This window comes from Vulpes lagopus, chromosome 13 (assembly GCF_018345385.1).
Source record: "Vulpes lagopus strain Blue_001 chromosome 13, ASM1834538v1, whole genome shotgun sequence".
Taxonomy (NCBI): domain Eukaryota; kingdom Metazoa; phylum Chordata; class Mammalia; order Carnivora; family Canidae; genus Vulpes; species Vulpes lagopus.
Window position 1 is genome coordinate 43,305,329 of NC_054836.1, and position 24,608 is coordinate 43,329,936.

The following is a 24,608-nucleotide window of genomic DNA, read 5'->3' on the forward strand; positions in this document are numbered from 1 at the left end:
TGATGGAACAGAGTCAAGAACTCAGGTTTCTAAGTAGCTCTTCCCACTGACCAGGGTTCAGTTATCCAGGATCGAGTCCCGGCTTCTCCTTTGGGGACACAAAAGGGAGCCTAGGGGGAAAGTGGTGACCTTAGACATGGCAGACAAGCAGGGTGTCTACAGCCTGGCTCCCGTGGGTTTACTGGATGCACACTTTGACATGTCTCTGGCTTATCTGCACCATCACATTTTGAAAAAGTGTTTTGAACCCTTGATTTATCTTTTTGTCATTGTTTTCCATAATAGTTTTCACTCAAAGGCAAGAATATGCTTTTAAACTGACCTTTTAAACTTTGTAATGCTTACACCACAAAGGGACACATGAAAGGAACAATGAGCATATCCCCTCAGTGGGAGCAGAACTGAAGTCTCCTCTGGTGATGAGGTCTATGGGAAACGGACACAAAGCATCTGACCTGGGTTTCTGTAGCTGATGGATGGCGCTCCGGGTGGAAGTCCCATGACCGGGGAGAGGCCCAGCTGTACCCCACGCAATGGGAACATCATCTCCACCCTCTCACCGTGGCTCTCGGCCACCCACGTGCTCTGAAGCTTTGCCTGGAGCCAGCGGCCTAGGTTTGAGTTCTGGCTCTGGCACTTCTAAGCCGTGTGACCTTGTGTGAGTCAGCTGGCTTCAGTGAAGGTCACTCTGGGACTCGGCACCTATTTGTGGAACATTGCCCTGGTGCTGGGCATGCAGGGTACAGGGGTCACCATGAAGGTGACTCCGCGGTCCTTCGTCCCTCCTTGTGATTACTCTTACCGTATGTATTAGTATCCCATGGCTGCCGTCGCAGATTACCACAGGCTTAGTGACTTAAAACAACATAAATATATTATCTCACTGTTCTAAGGATCAGAGTCTGAAATCTGTTCTGTTGGGTTAAAGTCAAGATGTTGGCAAGGCTCGTTCTTTCTGGAGGCACCAGGGGAGAATCTGTTTCATTGCTTCTTTGGAGCTTCTCATGGCCACCCACATCCTGGACTTGTGGCCCTTCCCACATCATCGGAGTGTACCCCTCCAACCTCTGCTTCGGGCATCACACACCTCTCCTCTTCTGTGTCAACTCTCCTTCTGCTTCCCTATTATAACCATGCTTGTAATTTCATGGATCCCACTTGGATAATCCAGGATACCCTCTTTTATCCTAAGGTCCTTAACCTAGTCCCATCTGCAAAGTCCTTTCTGCCATCTAAGGTACCATTCACAAATATCTTTGGGGACCACTATTCAACCTACTATGCCCAAGTCAAATTGCAGTTTGTGTCTGTTCAGTTTCCATGCCTGGGTCTCCCTTGGGCAGGGACAGGCCTGCCAGATAACTGCCATGTGATTGCTGAATGAGAGAGTGAGGAAATGAATGGATGTGTGTTTGGAGTTGAGAAGGAAGTGGCATACCCTTGGGCTGTAGAGGGTCAGCATGGGTTTGCCAAAGGATGTTCTAGCCCGATTGAAGTGCTTATGAAAAGGTACAGAGGCAGAGGCTGAGAAGCTCAGCATGTAGGGGATGAACATGGAGTGTGAGAGTGCAGAGGGAGAGGGGGCTGGGGTGGTAGGTGGCCAAGTAATAGATAGCCCATAGGGCACCCTAAGGGGCCTGGATTTATTTTATTTTATTTTTTAATGTTTTATTGTAACTTGACCTCTATACCCAACATGGGCCTCGAACTCACAACCCTGAGATCAACAGTCATGGTGCCACTGATTGAGCCAGCCAGGCACCCCATCCTGGATTTTATTTTTCAAGGAAGCAGTATATGTGGTGGTTGCTGCCTTTGTCTTTGGCATCATTGCCTGGGTTCAAATTCCTGTGCCGCCACTTACTTGTACTGGGAAAATTACTGGACGTCTGTGAGGTTCAGCACAACAGCTTCTTCATAAGGCTGTCCCGAGAAGCAGATGGCTTTTGTTGCTTGCAGAGCATCAGCACAGTGCCTGGAACAGCCAAACGAGTCAGAGAGTACTTGCTGTTATTATTGCTGTCATTTTTATAAATATTATTGTTGGTGGTGGTGATGATGATGGGGAACCTTTGAAGAATTTCAACCATGCTGTGGCGTATTCAGATTTGTTTTTTAGAAAGATTCCCTTGACACCCGTGTGAGAGAGATGTGGAGAGTCGGTGTGAGGTGGGGCATCACACTGGGGGTTCAGGGAACCAGTGATCTGGGTGAGAGACAGAGAGAGCAGAGCCAGGTACAAGAGAGATGTCATTTTCTTTGGGGCCTTCTGGAGATGTCTTTGCTCCTGCTGTTCCCTGCTTGGATGCTTCGGGGCAGACTTTAGAGGTCATCTAGCACCGTGCCTCGATCCTCACTTTTCAGGAAGGGCTACTGAGATGCGAAGGGGAGGCATCTTGCCTTAGTCTCAGGTTGGAATAGTGACAGAAGGGGCAGAAAGAGGTGGAACTCGGGTCCTCAGCCTCTAGTGGCAGAGCCAGTGGCGGTGGGAGAGAGATGCTTACAGAAGCCTCTGGTGAAGTGCAGTTTCTCATTGCTGGAGGCTGGGAAGGGAGGCTGTGACACAGCATCTGTGTTGCTTCCCCCTCCACCTCCTCCTCCTGCCCCTCCAAGCCTCAGATTCTCTTTCCAGCTTGTTCTTTTACCAGTCCCCAAGAGAACGCTTGCTGAATCCTGGTAGCGTAGAGACATAGGAATTTTGTGGTTTTGAATTGGGGAAAAATGGGCTTGACCCAGTGGGGGAGGATCAGGGCTGCCTGGGAGGGTGGGGGAAAGGAGCTCTGTGTTCCAGAGCCCCAGGCCAGAGAAAGAAACTCAAGAGTTCAGAGCAGTGTGTGCTCATGGATTTGGTGCCATGCATCCTCCGTGGTCTTCTACTCACGCCCCTTCATACATCTTCAGGAGGAAGCCAATTCAATAGAACGTACCGTGGCAAGGTTACGATTGTTACTTCAATCATATCTTACCCTGCAAGGATGTTGGAGGAAAATATATTTCAATGCCATGTTCAAAAGGGCTGTCATTTTTTAACATAGTAAATGGATTTTCAGAGAGTGATGTAATATTGTTATTCTTAATACATTCTTAAAAAAAAAAAGATTTGCTTTAATCCAGAATAATGCATGCTAGAAGGAAAAAAAATCTAAAGAGAGCTAAAATACAGGTGGGCCATTTTAAGAAAGCTCCACATGTACATACATGAACTTACAGATCAGAATCCCAGGACAGGTTTTTGGTGCATTTTAGAGGTTTCTCATAAATGGCTGCTGATGGCTTTACAAGAAAGCTAGGAGGAAAAAAAAATAAAAATAGAGATGTGATGCATAAATATCTGTGCAATGATTAATTACAAGCACTTGATTTGTGTGTGTGTGTGTGTGTGTGTGTGTGCGTGTGTGCGTGTGTGTGTTTTCTAGCACTGTCACAGTGACATCAGCAAGATACACTTGCATTTGGTTCTTGGCAAGTGTCAGACTACAAGGTATGTTGTCCTGTATTGGCTGCTGTGTGTATGTGTGTGTGTCTGTGAGAACACATATTTGAGAGGCACCTGGGAGGGTGTTTAGTCCCATTCAGTGAGGGAACCTGCGACTCAGAGAGGGGGAGTGGCTGGTGGGAGGCACACATGAATGGCAGGGCCAGGGCCAGAGAGAACCAGCCCCTGAACCCCCATCCAGTGCTCCTCATGTTCTTCTCTGCTGTTTGTGTTTCGGTATCATTTTCCTCTGGTACATTGACATTTTCTTTTTTTCTAGGAAAAACAAGTTGCCAGTGCCCAACAAAGCTGATGGTGAGCTGGGTGTCCTGCAACTTGGTAGGTGCAGCTGTGCCTCTATGCTGTGCCCGTGGGGCTCAGGGGGCTTTATTTGCTCCATCTGGGAGTTAGTGGGTGGGTGCTCCTTACCTCCCACCTGACCTTAGGAAGGAGAGGCTGGCCCAGTGAGTAGAGCAGGCTTCTCTCTTTTTGGTTGCTGTCTTCTTTTGTCTTCTTTCAGTCCTGGAGAAATCCTTATAAAAAATCTGGACATTTTGGACCCACCTTGGGGTGGGGGGCAGTGGGCGGGGTACAGAGGGGCCTCTTTTGCCTTTGGAGGCTCTTTTAGGGCTATTGAGAACCTACCAAGGTCTCCAGAAGACAGCTCTGCCTGGCAGGGACCATCCTTTAAAAACTTTATCGATTTATTATTTAGGCATACGTGTGAAGTACTTAAGTGCACACCTGTTTTTTTTCTTTTTTTAAGATTTTATTTATTTATTCATGATACACATAGAGGGGCGGGGGGCAGAGACAGAGGGAGAAGCAGGCTCTATGCTGGGAGCCCGATGTGGGACTCGATCCCGGGACTCCAAGATCACGCCCTGGGCCAAAGGCAGGCGCTAAACCCCTGAGCCACCCAGGGATCCCCAAGTGCACACGTTAAGTGTTTAGCTCCACGCATTTTCACATATATGTACATCCCTATAACTACTCTCCAGGATCCAGATAGAGAACATGTCCATCCGTTCTAGTTTTGAAGCGATCTTTTGTTTCCTCTTTCTACAATTCTCTACTCCTCAAGGACTGATGTGTTTGCGGGGCTTGGTAAAGCAGCAGTGGAATGCATAATGCCAAACCAGCGACCAGACTTGAAAGGATGAGCCTTGAGTGCCGTTGATATTTGGTCTTCTTCCGGAAGCCAGCAATTTACCTGTTGGGCCATTTTGGCAGACAGGAGCTCTTCACATACTTTCCCTCTCCTTTTAAGTGCTCCCTTTAAACCAAAGGAAAAAAGCAATGCACTCTTTAGAAGTTTCTTGTGTGAGACATGCAGTCTGACAATTTGCTTTGATGAAGTTGAAAGGCAGGGGGCCTCTCTCTGAATGACGAGGCAGGGGTTTGTTTATTCTGCTCAGCTCACTTCAGAGGTAACAGTTGCCTTAGAGTTTTAATCATCAGAAGTGCCTGGTGGGTGTCATTTGGCCAGCCCGGGAAGGGGCAGAGTCCTGCACGTGGCAGTGCGGAATGAGGTACGGAGCCAGCAAGTGCTGGCATCCGAAGTGTTTCTGTAAAGCACTGCACTTTAAGATTTTCCAGTGAAAGCCACTCCTGTTTGGACATAAAATGAAGCACTTCCTGGCCTTCAGAACCCAGAGGGCTTCTATTGGAAGGAAGGCTTTTAGCAATTCTCTCAGAACCTAGTTGTTTGAAGTGTGTGTGTTTTCCAGAGGGAGGCAGACCCCACTTTGCTGGTGGCTCAGCTAATGATTTAGAAAAGGGGAAGGACGTAACAGGTAAGAGATCATGGAGCCCAGCCCTCAAGAGGAAGGGCAAGAGAAGTTTTGGGGTGAGGCAGAGACAAGGAATAAAATTTGGTTAGAGGAATAGAATCTTCTTCCCTACCCTGATTCCCAATTCATTTTCCTTTGGTCCAGTTCAGCAAACTTCTGTTGGTGATTACGTGCCAGGGCATCGATGAGGCTGTTGAAAGTACATCAAGGGGAATAAAAAGTGACCTACTTTCTTGGAGGGGTGGGTTGGGTGGGGCAAAGGAAGAGAGGTGTCCTCTGATAGCAACACATAAAGCAGATGATTAGCAGTTCATCAGTGCTTCAAGAGATGTATAAGCCAAGCTCTGTGGTGGGTTCCAGAAGTCTCCATAGTGAAGTAGTATTTAGATGGGGCTCTGAAGGCTGAGCAAGGTCTTGCCAAGTAGAGATGTGCAACAAGCCTGTAGGCAAGGCACGGAGTATGAGAAAGAGTGATTGGCTTGAGGCCGCTGGCCCATAGGGGAAGTCATGGGGTCAGGAGGAGATGGGGCTGGAACGAAGGTGTGCCAGGGCCAGGATGACCTTGAGTGCTGTGCTAACGAGTTTGACTGTAAATCATTAGCCAGTAATGAGCACTTGAAGATTCTGTGCAGGTGAGTAATGTGTGCAGTGCTGTGGGTTCTGGGCTATCTCTGGATACCTGTGGAGGATGGATTTTAGAGATAAGGGCCTGGAGGTTGGAAGAACAGTGGGGGGGGGGGGGACTCTTGGAATAGTCTCAGAAAGATGTGATTGGTCCTCTCTTCTGTCTGGTGAAATCCTCTGGGTACTTCGAGACCCTGCTCGAATAGTTAGCTCTTATGGAAAGCTTCTGTCGCCCTCTAAGGCAGAACTATTTGCCCCTTCTCCTCTGCTCTTAAAACCCTTGCACTGTCTCATGTTACATTATTTGTTTGGGGCTCTGTGTCTCCCTCTAGGCAGAGAGCTTCTTGAAGGCAGGGGTGGTGCTTTACTCCTCTCTGGACCTCCACTGTCCCGCATAATCAATCCCTGGTACACCACAGATGCTTAATGAAGTGCTTGATGGATGGATAAAAAAAAGAATGACATATTCCTGAAACAGTGGAGGGAGGGGGGGTAGGGGTGAGGTATGAGACATCCTGGAGGCAGAATGATCTGGAGGCTGGATCCTCATGGTGTGTGAGAGAGAGCTGAGGTCTCAGGCTGGGGAGATGGGTTCTGTTATCCGAATGCAGCCTTGGAGGGGTGCTGTGCTGAGATTCCGGGTCTGGGTGTTGTGGCACTTCCAGGGCAAGATATCTGCAGTCAGTGGGAAATACCCATCAGACACCTGGAAATAGACGTATATGGACCTCTAGTATAGATTACTGTGTGTGCGTGTGTGTATATATGTTTTCCTCTAAAGGGTAAATACAATGGTATGGGAAACAAACTCCCTTGCTTCTTTTCAACCAGACCCTTATTCCAGGGCCTTAAAAATAGCATCCTGAAACCACCGGCATTTGCAGATGGTTTTGTCTGCTTGGCCAACATGTCATTCTGGAGTGCTTTGTTTTTCCTTCGCATGGCGGTCCCACCACATCTGGGCCCGAGGCCTGCTCTGTGGTCCTGAACCAAATCCCTGCGCAGGGGCCAACTTCCTCCTGGCATAGCTGAGGATGGCTGCTTGCTCTCGGGGGCTCCACCCGGCCTGTGTCCCCTGGGCCCCCAGCTTTCAGTCTCAGATTCACTTCATGGAGCCCCGAGCAGAGCTCGTTTCGGCCCCAACTCCCTCCCGGACAAACTCAGACTAAACAGAAGCCTCCAAATAGGCTTAAATACTGCTCCTTGTTCGCCTCCAGGAAACAGTCTGGGCTGAGGCGTTGCAAGGAGCCCTTTGGGGCCTGGTAGAGTCACTCAGGTTATCTTCCCATCTGTTCTGGGCCTCAGCTGCCCAGGGTTGAATTAATCACACATCTCTGTTCCCCCAGGGAACATTCTCAGTATTGATCTTTGCAAGCCTGCCCATTGGCCTTCCCTCCCTGTACCTCCCTTCCTCCCCCCTCTCTCTCCCTCTCCTTCTCTGTCTCTCCTCCTCCCTTCCTCTTGCTTTCCTTCACTTCTCTTTAGCCCCACCCCCACGCTCCCATGACCCTCCTCTCCTCGAGCCACCATTCTCCAGTACTTAACAATATCTGTTTACTTGTGTATGTTCTTGCAAAATGTGTAGTGTTTTTTGTGTGCATGTGTTTGTGACGGTTGTAAATCGCATCCGCCTTATACATCCCATCCGCATTCTTGCTTTCTCTACTGAGCACCATGTTTTTAAGACGTATGTATGTTGCTGAGTGAACATTTGGTCATAATTCTGGGTACTTTTATAGGGCTATGGTCACAGGGCGACTTTTTCAGAGGCCCTAACTATGAAGAGTTCTCATTTAAATTCCAGACTTACTTTTAATTTTTTTCAGCTTAAAGGTGGAAGGGTTTCCTTCTCAGTGGAGTTGGCCTCGTCCTGTGCCTGGTCCTCCTCCAGGGGAGAAAAGGAGACTGTAGAATAGGATATAAGACGTGTGTCCTGGGGATGTTGGCCTTTGGATAGCATCTCCAGAAGATGTGGGGCAGGGATAATGACAATTCTGTAGTCCCAGATGTACAGAATTATGAGCAATAATGTTGATTTCTATGTAGTGGAGTGTACTTTTAAAATAATCATTTAATCTTGGGAAAATGAGGAAAAAACAGGTTCAGTAGGTTCTCTGGAGACTGGTCCACTCAGCTTTGCCAGCATAATTATCCTGGATTGTTTTCACTTGGGTCCTTCCTCTGAGTGTTCTGGTAAATGCTGCAGCCGTGGGTAAAGTGGTAGGAGGGAGGTTCAGCCAGCTAGGAAGGCACAGGCTGGTGCTGCCAAGACCACGCTGGGACCCTCTCCGGGCCTCTGTTGCTCCAGCTGTAGGAAGACCGAATGGGATATGTGACTTAGTGTCCCTTCCGGCTGGAGGTCCAGGGAGGTCTGGAAGTCTGGCTGGCAGGATGGCAGAACAATTAGGAGTTGGCCTGGGTTTTATCCTGTCTCTGCCACTTTTCCTTCTGCAGGCTATCAGGCCGGTCATTTCACTTCTGTAGGCTCAGTTTCTCACCTGTAAGTGGGTGTGGTGATAATTGCCCCATCTTGGGACTGTTACAGGACTTAGGTGCTAAAACACAAGTGGTTGGTAAGTGAAAGCCATGATGGTGATAATCTATTATTATTATTATTTCATCAGGAATGGCGGCATTTTCTTTCCTAATTCTGCCCTCTTCATGTTTGTCCTCGGTGATAGGTTTGCATGTCGTGCCCACCTTTTTTAAGACACATGTCTGAGGGAGGCTTTTCTGGGCCTGACTCCATGCCATGGCTTCAGACCTAGGCTCTTGTTTCACTGCATGTCTGTAGGCAGAACTTTCTAGTGGACCAGTAGCCAAATCACAGCATCCTTGTGCCATGGACCAGCATGGAGCTGCGACAAGGAGCAAGGGCCCTCGCTCTGCCTTTTTTCCTTCTGGTGAAGGGCTGGGAACTCCAAAGAGGAGAGGCAGGTTGAAGCTGGGAAAGCCCTCCTTTCATTCAAACTCATCCATGTCTTTCGTGTTAAAAGATTTCTTTTTTAAAAGATTTTATCTTTATTTATTTATTTATTTATTTATTTATTTATTTATTTATTTATTTATTTATTTATTTGAAGAGGGTGAGCTGGGGGAGGGACAGAGGAAGAGGGGAAGGAGAGAATCTGAAGTAGACTCCCTGCTGAGTGTGGAGCCCGGTATGAGGCTCAATCCATGACCCTGAGATCACGACCTGAGCTGAAACTAGGAATTGGACACCTCACCGACTGAGCCACCCAGACACCCCAAGTGATTTCTTACTCTGTTCTCTATGCATCATAACGAGAAGCTCACATGTCCTGGTATTCTTTCAGAGGATGTGGAGGATGAACTGACAAGGGAAGAAGTGATCCTCTCTCCAGTCCCAACGATGCTCAAGCTGCAAATAGTGTCAAAGCCGATGGACCTTTCAGTGGCCAAGGTTGGTGTGGAGTTAAAAGTGTGGATGGATACATTTTGATTTGAATTGGTATGAATCGGTGCAGTGTGAATCAAGGCTGTCTTGGTGTGATTTGGTGTGGGTGAGGTGACTTTGATCCCTCTGGCCCCATTCAGCTTATGTCTCAGTCATTGTTAAAATGGAAATTCCAGTCAGGAAAATGAGGGCCTTGTCCTCTCCAAGAGGAGGTGAGCGTACAACCTCCTCCCATTCAGACATTCCAGGGTCTCATTCTCCTTTCGGCCTAGCGCTGCTACCCCACATGTGCAACAGGCAACTCCAGAGTTGTGATGGCAGTAGGAGGACTGTCCTCATTAGACTGGCTCTTTGGCGCTCATCTCCCAAGCTGGGCTCAGGCTGCATCGAAGTGAGGGAAGGATATCCGGGTGTTAATCATTCCTTAGCATCGGGTTCACATCGGCATTGGCCTCCTGGGGGCACTTGAGGTCATAAGACTTAGGGAGCAGGTTCCTGGCCTTGTCAGCCTCCTCTGCAGGGATGCCCTGGATTCCTCACCATCTCAGCTGCCAGATGGCCTCACCTCTCCCCTTGGCCGGCAGTTTCTGGGGGATGGAATGCTGCTCCTGCTGTCTGCCACTGGCTCTTCAACCAGGATCCAGGAGGAAAAGCTAAAATGCCTGGGGATGCAGTTGACCTCCTTTACTTCCTACCTATAAGTATTTACTCAGCTCACAGATAAAAAAGTCAAAGATTTTTCTAGGAGTGTTATCCCTTTCCATTCGTCCCCTCTCTTTTCTTTCCTTCTTTTCAGACCATAGGGCAGAGGAGGCCAGGGGTAGGGTCAGACACTCTACATGGCCTCAAGCCTGGGAGTAAGTGCTCTGGCTGTCTGTAGCCACAGGGCTGTGATTCATTGCAGTGCACACTCCTATTTTGAGAGGGGCCCTTTGAGACTCCTAAAATCAGACCATCCAGCAGTAGCATTTCCGAAAGCTGGAAAACCTGAGGCCCACCCAGGGAAAAGGAGGGCCCAGGGCACAGGCATCCATAGCACACAGGCTTCCAGGCTTGCAACTCTGTGGCCTGGTGACCACACTGTGCCTAGCGGGCTGTCGTTCTGTGATTAAAAGAACAGACATGGGCTTCAGCCAGAAAACTCCAGTCCCTGTAGTTTCTAAGCTCTCAAAAAACTCATTTCAAATTTGTTTTTGTTTGATTGTTGTTGTGTAAGACGGGAAACCAAGTCCTGGCAGTTGAATTCACCCAGCCTTCTCTCCTGTGTGCCGCCAGCCCACATTTGATGTCGTGTAGACAAATGCTTTGATCAATTAGACTTCCTCACGTGTAATGGAAAAAAAAATTCTGAAAGGAAATAATCTGAATCTGCAGGAAAGATCTGACCTGGAGAGGTGTCCATACAACCCATGTGTTGATCCTTCAGAGACTTTATAAAATCATGGTGGACAGAGAGGAGGTAGCAGCATTAGGAAGGGGCATTCTAGGAGAGGCTCTGCCTTCCAGGGCTGCTCAGGGCACTTTCCAGGGCTCTGCAGAGTAGGGCTTGGGTTTATGGGAGATGCACAGTGATATCAATATCAGCTAGAAATTTAGAGAATACAGAGCTGTGAAAAAATGGAGGTACTGCCTTGGGGGGTGGTGGGAACCCCTTCACTGGGTTGTTGGGGTTCAAGTTGAGTTCACGGGGGACCACTTGTAGGTGATGGCATAGAGGAGATTCTTACATGTAGTAGGGGGTGGTACTAGCGCAGGGGCTGGCAAACTTTTTCTGTAAAGGGACAGATCGTGTATTTTGGACTCTCTGTTGCAGCCGCTCGACTCTGCCATTGTTACGTAGAAGCCAGCATCAAAAATCTATAAGTAAATGGGTGATCCCATGTTTCAGTAAAACTTTATTTACAAAACATGTGTGGGGCCAAATTTGGCCTGTGAGTCATAGTTTGCCAAGCCTGTCTTACGGCACCAGTTCTCCAACATAGCTGCACTTTGGAATTGCCTGGAGAGCTTTTAAAATTACAGACACAGGAGTCTAACACCCTGGGGTTCCGATTTAGCTGGGCTGGTATGTGGCCTGAGCACCAGGATTGTTAAGCGCTCCACAGGTGATTATAGCGTGCAGTCGAGAACCTCCAAGGTCTCTTCTAGAACTAAAATTTTGTGTTTCAGTTTTCCTCTAAGGAACCTAAAAAGACTTGGGCCTGGGTCAGCATAGGCTGGTTTGGCCTGCGGATGTTCCAGAGCCAAGACCCTCAGGGTCACATTTTCTCTTCTCTCAAATGTGAGAAGAATGAGTTTGTGAAAGAATGAAAGTCGATGACCTTGCTGGAAAACAGACTGCGCTGCTAGAATGCAAGACCAGCTCCTGAGGGACTTCAAACACTGAGCATCATAGTATTGTTTGCCCTTAAGACAACTAACGAAACCCTCTCTTCTTTTGACAGGACATAAAGACTCTTCTGTTCGGTTCCAGCTTTTGCTGTTTCAATGAAGAATGGAAACTTCAGAGTTTTTCCTTCAGTGACAAAGCGTCATTAAAATATGGCATCGTGCAGAACAAGGCAGGTTGCCTTTATGTCTCCCAGGGATGTTTCTGCGGGCCTGGCACACATAGTAGCAGGGTGTCCTCCAGTTTGCTAAGTCCCACGCACATTTCCTGAGCTATCCAGTGCTGGCTAGCCCCAGGTTCATCACCCAGTGCTGGGACTGCATGGGGGGCTGGCAGAGCAAGAGCTGGGGAATGTGACCCTCACCCTACCAAGGCTTCTCCTCAAGGGCCAGAAGCCTCTCTGAGAGGGGCGGAAGGAGGCCCTATTTTGGCTGGGTGCATCAAAGAGGGTCCTCAGGCAGAGTCTTGGTAAATGGTGTTGCAGGTGGGGCTGGAAAGAGGAGGATACTTGAAGCAGGAGGCAGCATGAATAAAGGGGAGGCTTTGAGAAGAAGTGCATGAAGGGGAGGTGCCTTGTAAGACAGGGAATGTAGGTAGGCTGGGGCAGGATTCAGACACGGTGTGTACACATTTCCCGGGTTACACACTTTAAGGGCCAGAAGATACTCGAAATCCAGCAGCCTAATGGGGTTCTGTTTCTCAAGCCCCTAGAGTCTCCTCTGCCTCTCACTGCCTGTGGAAGAACCCCAGGACTATTAGCCTCTGTCCGTAGTGTGGCCAAGCTCAGCACCTCTTCCTGCACCCACAGTTCAAGGGTACTCACACCTGCTACTCTGATAATCCTTGTACTTGTGGATGCCTACAGGGATGAACTTTAAAGGAGCTTTCTTCCTCTAACATGGGTGAGGGGGCCAAGACACACCTAACGGGTGCTCAGGCAGGCCACAGCTGGGTAGAAGGTGCTCACATAAGCAGAGGCTGCTGAAGGGGCTGCTGAGGTCATCAGGGAGGGCTTCCTGATAGAGGACGCCTTTAGGATGGGCCTTGAAGGCTGAGCAAACCATTGACATCCTCAGCCTGTGGAAGCATGGCCCTGGATGACTGGGACATACCTGGTTGTATACCTGACTGGCTGTGAGGGCGGGCTTTCCTCGCAGGAGACATTGCAGACCCGTTGCTTCTCTGGTGCTGGGCCCTGGGGCCTCTGTCCCCCCATTCTCTGTGATCAGGCTCAGTGCCTTGTAGAAGTACTCAGCGTATCAAAGGCCCATGTGTGAGACGCGGGGGCTTTGTGGCCCCGTGTCTATAACCTGTGGGTAGAGGCTGGTTCTGGAGGAACAGACAGCTCTGCCTTGGGCCAGTCCTCACTGGCACTAATGTATGTCCTTCTTTGCAGGGGGGTCCCTGTGGGGTTCTGGCAGCTGTCCAAGGCTGTGTCCTACAAAAACTCCTATTTGAAGGAGATAGCAAAGCTGACGGCGTTCGGTAAGTCAGTGCTCATTCTAGCAATATCTTTTTTTTCCCAAGTCTCTTCCTCAGTGTCCAGAAAAAACAAGCAAGGAAGCGTGTGTGTTCCCTGATATTTCCTGTCTTCTGGAAAGGGAAATGGTGACTGGCTCATGGGGCCAGCCCTGACCAGTTTAAATGACCTGCATGCGTTTGCCTCTAAAAGAAGGGAGGGTTGCTAAGTCCTGCTCCACGTGGCAAGCAGCTGCTGGAATGGCACCCAAACTCCGGCCGCCCCCTCCTCAGCAGTCGAGCGCAGCAGCTGCCCAAATCCCATCCACACCCACATCAACCTGCTGACCCTTCGACTGAGCCCAGGTCTCCCCTCCCTCCCCATGTTACCTCACCTCTGCCAACAGCCATTACCACGCATTCCAGCCGGCCCCACAGTGCATTGCTTCCACTCCCTTCAGCCATTTGTTTTCCACCTCACACATTAAGTGTTTACACATGGGCACCTCCTTCTCCTCACTCACTCCATCGACTTTTCTGGAACATCTCTGTGCAGGCAGAGTGCTCTGTGAGGTTGAGGGGTGGATAGAAAACCACAGTTGTTTACTGTGGTGGGTGCTAAGATAGGATTGGCAAGGTGCTGGCCAAGGCCGGGGCTGGATGGCCAGTTTGAGATCAGCTTCTTACTTTAATCACCCCGTGTGCCCAGTTACTAGCTTGGGCTCGGTTACCCCCCAGAACTCTAGAACTGGCATGTGTTCTTTTCTCTCTCTCTTCTTAATTGAAATAGAACATGCATACAGAAAAGTACACATCTCAAAAAAGTGCACAACTCCTATATGCTCTGCTCAGTGCATTATTGCAAAGTCCCACACCCGTGAACCTATCAGCCAGATCAAGAAAGAAAAATATCTCCGGCACCCCAGAAGAGTCCTCCTGCCTAGTAGATACTGCCATTCCCCTCCACAAAGTTGTGATTAAACAGATTCTAAAATCACAGCTGAGTTTTGCCAGTTTCTGAATTTTTTTTTTAAGATTTTATTTATTTATTCATGAGAGACACAGAGAGAGAGAGGCAGAGGCACGGGCAGAGGGAGAAGCAGGCTTCATGCAGGGAGCCGGACGTGGGACTCGATCCCCGGTCTCCAGGATCACGCCCTGGGCTGAAGGCAGGTGCTCAACCACTAAGCCACCCAGGTGTCCCTAGTTTCTGAATTTTAATTAAAGGGACTTGCTCTTTGCTCTGGGCATTCCAGTGCCTTGAAAACAAAACCAAAAACCAAAACCAAACCAAACCAACCAAAAAGCAAACCTGAGGTGTTATAAAGACAACAAAGGCCCATTCCCCGTTCATCCATGTTTAGATTCCTGGGAGAGATGCTGGCTCCCCTGATATCCTGCCAAGCTCAGGACAAATGAAACATCTTTTACTGGCTTAGAGGAGTTTGCCTCAGACAGGGCCTAAGTGAAGGTAGTTCTTCCTGCTTGGCATTTTAGAATTTGTCTAATAATATAATTTGTCTAATTACCAAGTAATCATCAAGGTGTTGTATCTCAAGCTAAAAGATGCTAATTACCAGTGTAGCATAACTATAGCCAGAGCAGAGGGACATCGCATTTCCACAGCAGGATCCCACCTTGTCCTTGCTGTTCTCCGTGCCCATCCCCACCAGGCCGAACATAGCCGCTCCTGTCTGTGCAAGGCCTCTCTGCAAGGCCAGCCAGCAGACTGCTGCCCACAGTGATCACGGCCAACGGTTACCCTGCTGTCGACTCTCCTGGAGAGGCAGCACAGTGCATGATATTCTGGAATCCTCCCTGCTTGCTAAGTGAGGGACCTCTTGCTGCCCTCAAAGGGTGCAGGGACTGTCCCTGAGTACACATGCCCCTGCCTGCCCACCTTCCTTCCTTGCACTGAAAAGAAGCATGCAGGGAGGGCTTGGCAGGTGCTTGGAGGGAACACAGGGCTCAGCAGGACAGCCACGGCCTTGCTTTCATGGCACCTATGATCAAGCATGAGAGCCAGACAAGCAGGAGGCTCGCGGGGATGTGCCAGATGCTCAGGGTTCACCCAGACCTAGGCAGGGTGGGGCAGGCCTGTTGGAGGAGTGACATTTAACTCTCACTGAGGTCTGGAGATAATCAGGACTCCCAGTTGGCCTCACACACATCCTTGCACATGCTTGTTCCTCCCTCAGTGTCCCCCTTCCCAGCCAATCCCTCAGACTTCTTCTGGGCTCCTCACAGCACAAAGGCCTTGATATCAGGGAGGCCTTCCCTGGTTGAGACAAACCTGGGCCCTCTCCAAGGCCTCCCCACCACTTGGTGCCCTTGTTCATTGACGTCGTTACCTGTCCACAGTCTTCTGTCCTTCCTCCTCCGCTGAGAACACCAGCCCCATGGGAACAGGGGCCTCCCTGGGCTGCCTGGTTCGCAGCCTGTCCCTGGCATCCAGCCCAGGGCCTACTCCACAGAAGAGGCCCTCAGAATTTTTGTTGAATGAACGCATGGACAAATGCATGAGTTATCCAGACTAAGAGGGAGGGGAGGGAATGGTGTTCCAGTAAGGAGAACAATATGTCAGAGGCCCGAGGGCAGTGAGAGCAGGGCAGAGAGAGGAGCTGAGAGTTGCCTGAGGGTGCCTGGGGCAGAGTTTGGAGGGGCAGGATGAGATCTGAGGCTGGCAGATGGGTCAGGGCCAGGCTGCCACAAGGGCCTTGGGGTCTTACCAGCTGCTTGGGTCAGGCCGTGGCCTTGGCCCTCATGAGAGATGTCTCATAAATTATTTCGGCCCCCTTCTCCTTCAGAGCTGCTTTTGAACTTGGACTTTGTACTTGGGGGAAGTTGTGGATTGTTTCCCAAAGGTTGGGATGGGGTGTTTAAGTTGGTTCCAAGAAGAGCTGTTTCTGCCCAGGGCACACACCCTGAGAGGATGTGTCCCTCCCCACCACCACTGAGAGGATGTTCTAGCCTCTATACCCATAGGCACATTCTCCAGGGAGCAGTCTGGTCCCCACACCAGAGAGGGGAGCCAGGGCCTGGAAGGCAAAAAGACGTCCTGGTTGTGGGTGCAAGTCGGGCTCTGGGTAGAAAGCAAACTGGGTCAGCTATGGGATGTGAGATTCTCTAACACCTCCCACCATCTGCAAGCCAGCCGCTGGCCATGCGTGGACTCAGGCCCCAGTTTACACTGGCCGGTGTCTAAGCACTGACCAGAGGAGAGTTCCGTCAAGTCTTTGCTGGGAAGGAGGGAGGAGGGAGTGCATTCCTGGCTCCCACAGGCTCCCCATTGGCTGGGACTCTGAGAGGGGAGTTGGGGTCAGCCTAGATTGAAGGCCCACGGTGGCCAGGCTGGTGGGTCTGAGCTGGGTCCTAGGGGCAGTGGTGGGTAGGCAGAGGGAGAAGGGGGAAGAAGGAGCTGCTGGGGGACTTATGTGCCAGGTGGGAAGGAGCCCCAGTCTGGCTGCCTGGCTCAACCAGAAGAGGTCTGCGTGCAGTATCCAGGGAGATTGGCCTGCAGGCCAGGGCCCCCTCCTCCAGGAAGCATGGGAGCATCCATGCTGCGGAAGAGTGACCTCAGTTTTCTTGGGAGCCCCACAACTATTCCTTGTGGGGGAGAGCCCCACAACTAGTCCCACAACTGTTCCTTACCAGAAACACCTTCCCTTCTGCACCCCTAGCCCCTGCTGCCCCAGGTGCTGCAACCAGGGCTGACCTCCATGCAAGTGGAGTGCCATGGGCTGGCTTTCTGCTTCCATCCACCGGAGTTCTATCAGGGGCTCAGGAAGAGGTACCTCAGAGGGGGACGAGCTGAGGGAGGTCCCAGTGGTGGTAGGCTATAGACAAGGGGCAGTGCCAGATGCCTACACACACACACACACACACACACACACACACACACACACACACGAGTCCTGTATTTCCTTCTCCTACTTCTCTTGCTGTGGGGCTGTGGTGGGGCTCGAGGGGGATTAGGGGTAGGAGGGGAGAGTCTTCTGGGTTCAAGCTAGGACTTGCAGCAAACCAAGGTCAGGGGAGCAAGGGCCTGGTGCCCAGAGGAGCAAGGGCTGGCAGCAGAGGAGGGAAGTGAGAGCAGAGTCTTTGTGGCAGTGAGGCCCTGCAGGTCAGAAGCCACAGAGGGTTGTCCCTGCCACGTGAGTTTCCACGCAGCCTGTAGGTGCCCATGCTGAGGCTAGAAGGAGTATCCTGCTCTCCTTAGCCCATCCCAGGGTGGGACATACTGGGCTGGATCCAGAGACCTGGGCTGCAAGGCCTCACTTTTTCCAGTGGTGAATCTCTGTCTTGCTTCTAAGTTTGACTCGACGAGGAAATGCAAATCATCAAGGGCTGTGCAAACAGGCAGGACCATAGGAAGCTCAGAAAGGGAAGATGCTCGCCCGGGGTCCCTCCTGGCATCTGCGGCTGAGCCTGTCTGCCATCTGACTCTGCTGTGCCCCAGAAGAAACTCTGAGCAATGGGAGAGCCAGAGGGGTCAGGAGGGGCTAGTGCCAGGAGGCTGATGGCCTGAGTTTAGAACACTTGGGTGCTGGACCCTATATGGACTCTCATGACCAAGGTGCAGCTCTGTGTTTCACAGAGGGCTTCTGGGAAGACCCTCCCCCTTACTGCTGATTGAAAGAACTCAGTACAGAAGGGTACAAAGAGTAATACAGCAAAATCCTGGGGACCCCCTGCCTCGTGTGAACCACGGGTGACCTCTCTGTAGGAGCCTCTCTCTGTGCCCAGCACCCCTGGTTTCCTTGATTTATTCATACAATTTTAATATTGATGGGTTGGGTTGTTGATGTTTCTGCCTGGCTGGTGTGTGCTGAGTGGAGTTGGAGGCTTCAGTACTTCCTTTTGATGCTGAAATTCCAGGATTTCAGAAATGACCCAACTTAAAAAAAAAAAATGCAGGTGACTCCTCTGTTCTCTTTAGGAACACCACGGTGGCCTGGCCCGCCCCGTCTAGGCAGCTGCCCAACTCTGGGCCCTGGGGGTGGAGGTGGGGGCTTACCACGCTGGGGCTGCAGGCCTGGCGGTGGGGCCCCTCCTCACGTCCTCCACCCACCACGGACGGGAACCGATTCTGTGGAAGCTGCGTGGGGGATTGACTGCGCCCTCCAGGGAAGTCATGCTGAAATAAAGGCCTCTTGGCAGGGGTGGTGTTTTTTCCTCAGGGCTGTCTGGCTTCATTAGGGCCCACTCTGTCAGGCCGGCAGCTGGCCTCTCCTCAGTCGAGGACAGAGCCAGGCGGCAGGGCTCCGTGTTTTACCCCTTGAGGGAGGGGTCGTGCCAGTGGCTGGCTGTGGGAAGCGATGATGAGCCTCACTCCCCTGCAGGCCTAGAGAGAGCCACAGACAAGGACGTTGGCTCCTCACCTCCTCTGCCCTTTGAAATTGCCACATTCAAGGCTCAGAGAAGGAGGGACAGTTTTCTGAGGCCTGTCTGGACACCAGTAGCAGAGCTGGAGTTGGACCCCAGGTCCAGCGGTCCCCAGACCATGCTTCTTCCCACCCCCGGCAGCAGCTGGTGAGCCTGAGAGGGAACAGAAAGGCTGCGTTCATTCCCCAGCCTTCCTCTGGGTGGTTTGTAGATGCGGACTGCTGGGCACAGCAGAGTGGATGGGTGAGGCTAGTTGGGGATCATCAGCATCAGAACATCTCTTTAATCTGAAGGACTTGAGTAGTTTGGGCAAGCATGCAGGCTGTACTGCTCCCCTACGCCCACCACCACCCACCACCACCCATAGACAAATGTCTTCATCCTGCACTTCTCCCATGAGGAAGTAGATGCTTAAAGAAACTTCTCTTGGTTGGAGAGCCAGGCTGGGTGCTAGATTTGTGGGAGGAGTTTGATGAGTGTGTATCTGACCGATGAAGGCAACACAGGACCACCCTGGTCATTGAGGTTTTGCAGGTTAAAGCAGGGAGTTACCTGGTGAAGCTGGAGTCTGGGTGACTCACCCCACTGTTCCCTTCCTCTCGTCGTCATCTGCATGGATAGCCCTGTCCACCCTGTGGCCAGTCAAATGGCAGAATGATGCTTGGGGGCACGTGGCCCGGTGTCTACATCTGTGTGGGATGGTGAAGGCCAGCAAGGGCCAGGGAGTTCCCTAAGGCCTGGGAGCCAGGAGCCTAACCCAGGCCCGGCCACTGCACTTTCCCACTGTGTCTTCTGGAAAGATGTGTCTCTAAAGAGCAAACTGGGGCCCAGGAGAGAATGGAGAGATGGGAAGAGTTTTTAAATGGGAACCAGTGAGAGGAATGAGGATTTTGGTGTAGAAACACAGAGGTTCAGAGGGTCTATGACAAGTTTGTGAGATCAGAAAGACATGAGTTGGATCTCTTGGTGGTGTTGCACGGTGCCGAACAGACGGGCTTGAAGACAGAGGGATGCTGGTTCTTAAAGCCAAGAGCTCCAGACAGTTGGTTCCACTTCCCCGAGTTCTCCTTCCTCCCTCAATGCTGTTTTAATTTTTCCAACTTTACTGTGTGAACTTGAGTGTCTCAGTCTCTGTACCTCAGTTTCCCTCTCTTAAAAGGGGCAAGAGGGATCCCTGGGTGGCGCAGCGGTTTGGCGCCTGCCTTTGGCCCAGGGCGCGATCCTGGAGACCCAGGATCGAATCCCACATCAGGCTCCCGGTGCATGGAGCCTGCTTCTCCCTCCGCCTGTGTCTCTGCCTCTCTCTCTCTCTATGACTATCATAAATAAATAAAAATTAAAAAAAAAAAAAGGGGGGCAAGAATACTGCCACCTTTATAAGGGAGCTTTGATGGCTGATGAAACAATACATGTGAAGTGTTTCTAACAGTGCTTGGCACATGGTAAGTGCTCAATATATGTCAGCTTTTTTTTTTTTTTTATAAAGATTTTACTTATTCATGAGAGACACAGAGGGAGAAGCAGGCTCCCTGTGGGGAGCGAGATCCCAAGGAAACTCGATCCCAGGACCCCAGGATTGTGACTTGAGCCAAAGGCAGACGCTCAACCACTGAACCACCCAGGTGCCCCTGTGTGTCGGCTTTATAAATCTTATTTGTGGCTACACCGAGAAGCTTTCAGTGAAGCACATGACTCGCGTCAGCAAGTTCGTGTAGAGCACAGTGACTGTGTGAAAGGGGACTTCTTAGGTCCAGTCTGCAGGTTTTCCAGCATAGCTGTCCTAGGCAGAGTTTACAGTCCAGACACAATTTTGCACAATTCTAGCCATGATAAGGGTTCTAACCGGGGGAGTACCCTGGTCACCCCTATGTTGCAGGAAGAGCCCACAGGGACAAGACGGAGCAGAAACACTGGTCAGGCCCTGACTGTAACAACTCATCTGGGGAAGCAGGGCACCCCAGTCCTGGGTAGGGGCAGGATGGGCATTGGCAGGGGTTCTCAGGAGGGGTATTTGAGGGGATGTGTGCCCCCACCTGAGTGGGGTCCACACAGGAGGGCACACAGCAGGAAACAGGAGCTATGGGGATGATGAAGCCTACTTTCGTAGGTTCTGAACCCAAAGAGATAAATGGCCAATCCTTTCTCCTTTGTCTGACAAGCCCTGCTTTCCAGGCCCTCCTCTGTCCTTGGCATCACCTCTCCGGAAACCCAGAACAACATTTCCTTACCTTTGTTTTCATAGTTGATGGTGACCTGGGCCAGTGCTCCCCGCACAGCTCAGGCTCCCTGGTTTAGTGATGGCGTGGTAACCATTTCCTCGAGAAGCGTGGCGGGCTTCCAAAGGCTGCAGAAGTTGCAGGCAGTCTGCCATTTCATCTTTCAAGTGGTTGAGGACTTGTTGTTTGTCTCATTAGGTTTGAAGGATTGCCTGGTGTCAGGGGCTTGTTCTTTCACGCCAGATGTTAGGAGTTCACCTTCCTGTCACCACAGCCAAAGTGGGGACTTGATGTTTCCATAAAGACAATAGTGATAGGTGTCCATTATTGAACATTCATCCCATGCCAGGCACTGGTCTATGGACCTTACACATTATCACCTTGTTTTAAAGCTCCCAGTGCTACAGAGGAGGTACTGTTGTCATCTCTAGTTTATGGAAGGGGAACTGAGGGACGGCTGTGTCATTCACCTCCCATTTTAAAGTCATTGGACAGCCTGGATGCAGACCACTTGCTCTGCGTCTCAGGCACTGGGGAGTGGCCACATGATGCCCATCATATTGACCTGTGTCCTGGTCTCCTGGTTCACATTTCTCCAGCCCCCCCGCCCCACAGCTCAGCATGGAGCTCAAATATTAGCTGGGCACTGAAAACATAGAATCCCCCCACCCCCCACCGTGTATTCCTTTGAGCCCCAGCAGGTCTTCATCAAGGCACCTTTGTCTGTTAGGAAGAGCCTAACACTCAGACTGCTTTTGTAAGAATTTAATTTTTCTAAGAATTTAGAAAAAAATTCATAGATTCCAGCAGTGGGCAGGAAGTACAGCTCTAAGGAGCCCTGGAAAGACGAAACTGAAAGAAGTGTCTCTGTCAGGCTATTGCCTGTTCTTCCCTGTTGCTCATTTCATGCACCAGGGCTTCTTTGTTACCATTTTTATCATCAGGTGTCTCTCTGCCATTTTTGGCATTGTTGACTACCTGTTTTGTTCAAAGCCCATTTGTTCCCAGGACTGGGTAACAGCACTGTCTCCCAGCCATGCCCCTACTGCTGCACCCTTTCCTGCTTTCGTCTGTGTCTCTGATAACCCAGAGTTCTATGGGTTCCATCCTTGGCTGCTGCCTCTGCCCTTCCCTGTCCTCTCTCTGGGAAATCTTAGCCCCTCAAAGTGCCAAGGATTTCTCACATGCTGGTGGCTCATAAACCTACCCTCAGCCCCGATGCCCTCCTGGGCTTTCCATGTGTCAGATAGCTTCACCGAAGGGTCCCGCATGCGCATCCAGCTGCTCCCCCAATCCTCCTCTCTGCCCTGCATTCCCCATTCCATTTGGCAGCCTCACTGCACCCACTAAACCCCCAGAGATTACCCCTAATCCTTCCTCTCTCCCATTCCACACCCTATATATAAGTAACAGCAAGACAGGCTGCCTTCCCGTCTGCACCCATGATCTCATTTCCTGTGGCTGGTGGGTGTGAAGGGCACCTGCTTGCACAAGCTGCTGTCTCCAGGGGCCTGGATGCTGGGAGTGGCCAAGACTGGGTCAGGACAGTACCAGGCATTTTCCTGGGGTGGCCACCTTTCCTCGGGGTGGCATGAGTTCCCGAGCACATTTAGCTCAGCCTCCTGGGCTCCATCAGAACCCACAGCCCTGTCAAGCCTCCAGGATCCCCTCTGCTCCCCTGGGCAGCTTCCTGAACCTGCTCCTCCTCTAGTCCCACCCAGGGCCTCTCCCTCAGGGGTCTTCCTTTGGCCTGGGTCCGAGGAGGCCCTGCTGGAGTCTGTGGGCTGCGGGGTTCTCTCTGTGTGGGAGAGGAAAGAATAGGGCATCTGCTATAGGGTGGCACAGTCCCTGGCTTATGTCCCTACAAACATAAACACACTCTTTTTCCTTCTCAGGCAGCTGCAGCCTTCCAGCGCCCGCAGGACCCACTGCCTCGCCCTGGCCATCGCAGACATGGTGTGGCGGGCGGGGGGCCGAGAGAGAGCTGTGATCACACTGTAAGTGCTCCCCAGAGCCATGCTGCTACCACTCATGCGCTGGCACAGCTGCGGACAAGCTGGCCATGTGCTTTCCTGTCCTTAGGGACGTTGCTTGTCTGTGTATCCTCCTGGATGTCGGCCCCATGCCCCATTCCGGTACAAGTCCAGTGAGGCAGCCCCACGTGGGGAGAGGCCTGGAGGGGCCTCCACCCAGCTCCAGTCTCATCTCTGCTGGGGGTCACATCTGCCTGGTCTTCCTCCCTGGGGAGCTTTGGAAGCTCCCCACATCCCATCTGAGAAAACTTCTGGCCTAGGCAGCCTGCTCCCCTATTTCTCTGATCTGGACCTCTCAGGAACCAGTTACACCTCTGATTCATACTTCTCTCCTAGTCCCCAAGACATGCTTCCATTCGTTTTGTCACCTGGCCCCCTGCGCCACCGAAAAAGAGACCTCCCCTGCCGCCTCTATCCTACTGCAGGTGGAGGACACCATCCCTGTAATCCACATGGATGGTCGGCCTGATTTTCAATCTGGCCCTTCGTAGTGGGAGCATCACTTCATCCCAGGCCTGTGGCTAAGCTTGGGTAAAAGGGGTACCTTTGGGGACCAAAGGTGACACTCTGGTGGGGTAGAATGATTACTAGAGCATACTGCTTAGGAGAAGGGGCTCCAGAGGCTAACTCCCAATGCTGTTGTTTCTTGGCTGTATGACCTTGGGCATTTGTGCTCTTTGTGCTTCATCTGTGTACTCGTCTGGAAAATGTGGATGATAGTAATGATTATCTGGTAGAGTGATTGTGAGAATTCAGTGAGTCCATATAAATAAATCATATATGGCAAATGATAATACTATCTATGAGTTTAAATTATTTATCCATGTAAGTAAACGGTAAATAATAATAAATGTGAAGTGCTTAGGACAATGTCTGGCCCATACTAAATACCGTAACAGTTAGGTATCACTGTTATTGTTCCTATGGAGTGCTTGTCCTTGGTACTCATGTTCCAGATAATACATTATTACACATTAACCCTGGCCCTTAGGATCTGCATGGCAGCCCTGAAAACAGATGGGGCAAAAATTCAATTTCTCCCCGTTTTACAGATGGAGGGGCAGCGGCTGTCCCAGCCTACACAGCAGGCTAATGGTATTGTGGGCCGCACACCCAGACCCCACTTCTAGTGTGTATCTCCTGGGCTGCACATACAGGGTGTTGTATAGACAGATGGCGATGGGGTTGGCGTGGGGAGCCTCAGGCCAGAGGCTGGAATTCCTCACGGCCCTGAAAGTGAAGGGCAAGTCAGCATTCCTGGTCTGGAAATCTATTTGTCAGTCGTGGGTGAGAGGCAGACTCTCTACTGCCAGGACTTGGGTTTGGTTACCCTGAGCTCTCCTCCTGAGGTCTTTTTTCCATTCCTTTCCCTTCCCCCACTCATCAGGTCCCCTGGGCCCAGCCTATTGGGTGAGTTCAAATCGGGGGAGAAAGGAGAAACCCTCGGTCCCATTCTTTCCTGCAGAGCCACCTTTTTATTTGTCCTCAGTCAGTGGCACATGTGGTTTCACCCTGGCTCAAGGGCATGTCTTCTCTCCATGCGGAGGACTCATGCATCTCTCTTTCCTTTTTAGGGCTTCAGGAACACAGCACTTCAGTCCAACAGGGAAATACAAAGCAGATGGAGTCTTAGAAACAGTACGGCTTTCTGGAAAAATTATCACGCAACCTTTGGCTTTGTTTGGGGACGGTCTCCTTTCATATAAGTAAATCCTCCCTCAGCTGGGGATGGGCCAGCCCTCCCTGCAGCCCAGGCTAGCAGATCCTCCACCTGGGATGGGGTGCGGGCAGAGGCGGGGGGATCTGGGGGGGTTTGG

General features: G+C 51.0%; 1 protein-coding gene across 5 annotated transcripts in view; it reads left to right on the top strand.

The window, feature by feature from the left end:
* The window catches only part of MINDY4 (MINDY lysine 48 deubiquitinase 4), a 105,310-nt gene that overhangs the window by 41,294 nt on the left and 39,408 nt on the right, over positions 1–24,608 (top strand). For 4 of the 5 annotated variants that reach the window (XR_005983579.1, XR_005983578.1, XM_041728087.1 and 1 more), the window contains 6 exons: positions 3,756–3,814; positions 9,210–9,316; positions 11,755–11,871; positions 13,096–13,184; positions 22,654–22,755; positions 24,366–24,429. Coding sequence is in view for 2 of the 5 variants with exons in the window: in XM_041728087.1 (XP_041584021.1) it covers positions 3,756–3,814; positions 9,210–9,316; positions 11,755–11,871; positions 13,096–13,184; positions 22,654–22,755; positions 24,366–24,429 (538 nt within the window). In the remaining 3 variants the exon portion in view is untranslated. Of the gene's footprint in view, positions 1–3,755; positions 3,815–9,209; positions 9,317–11,754; positions 11,872–13,095; positions 13,185–22,653; positions 22,756–24,365; positions 24,498–24,608 lie in introns of all 5 variants that reach the window. The other variant, XR_005983580.1, reaches the window with a different exon arrangement.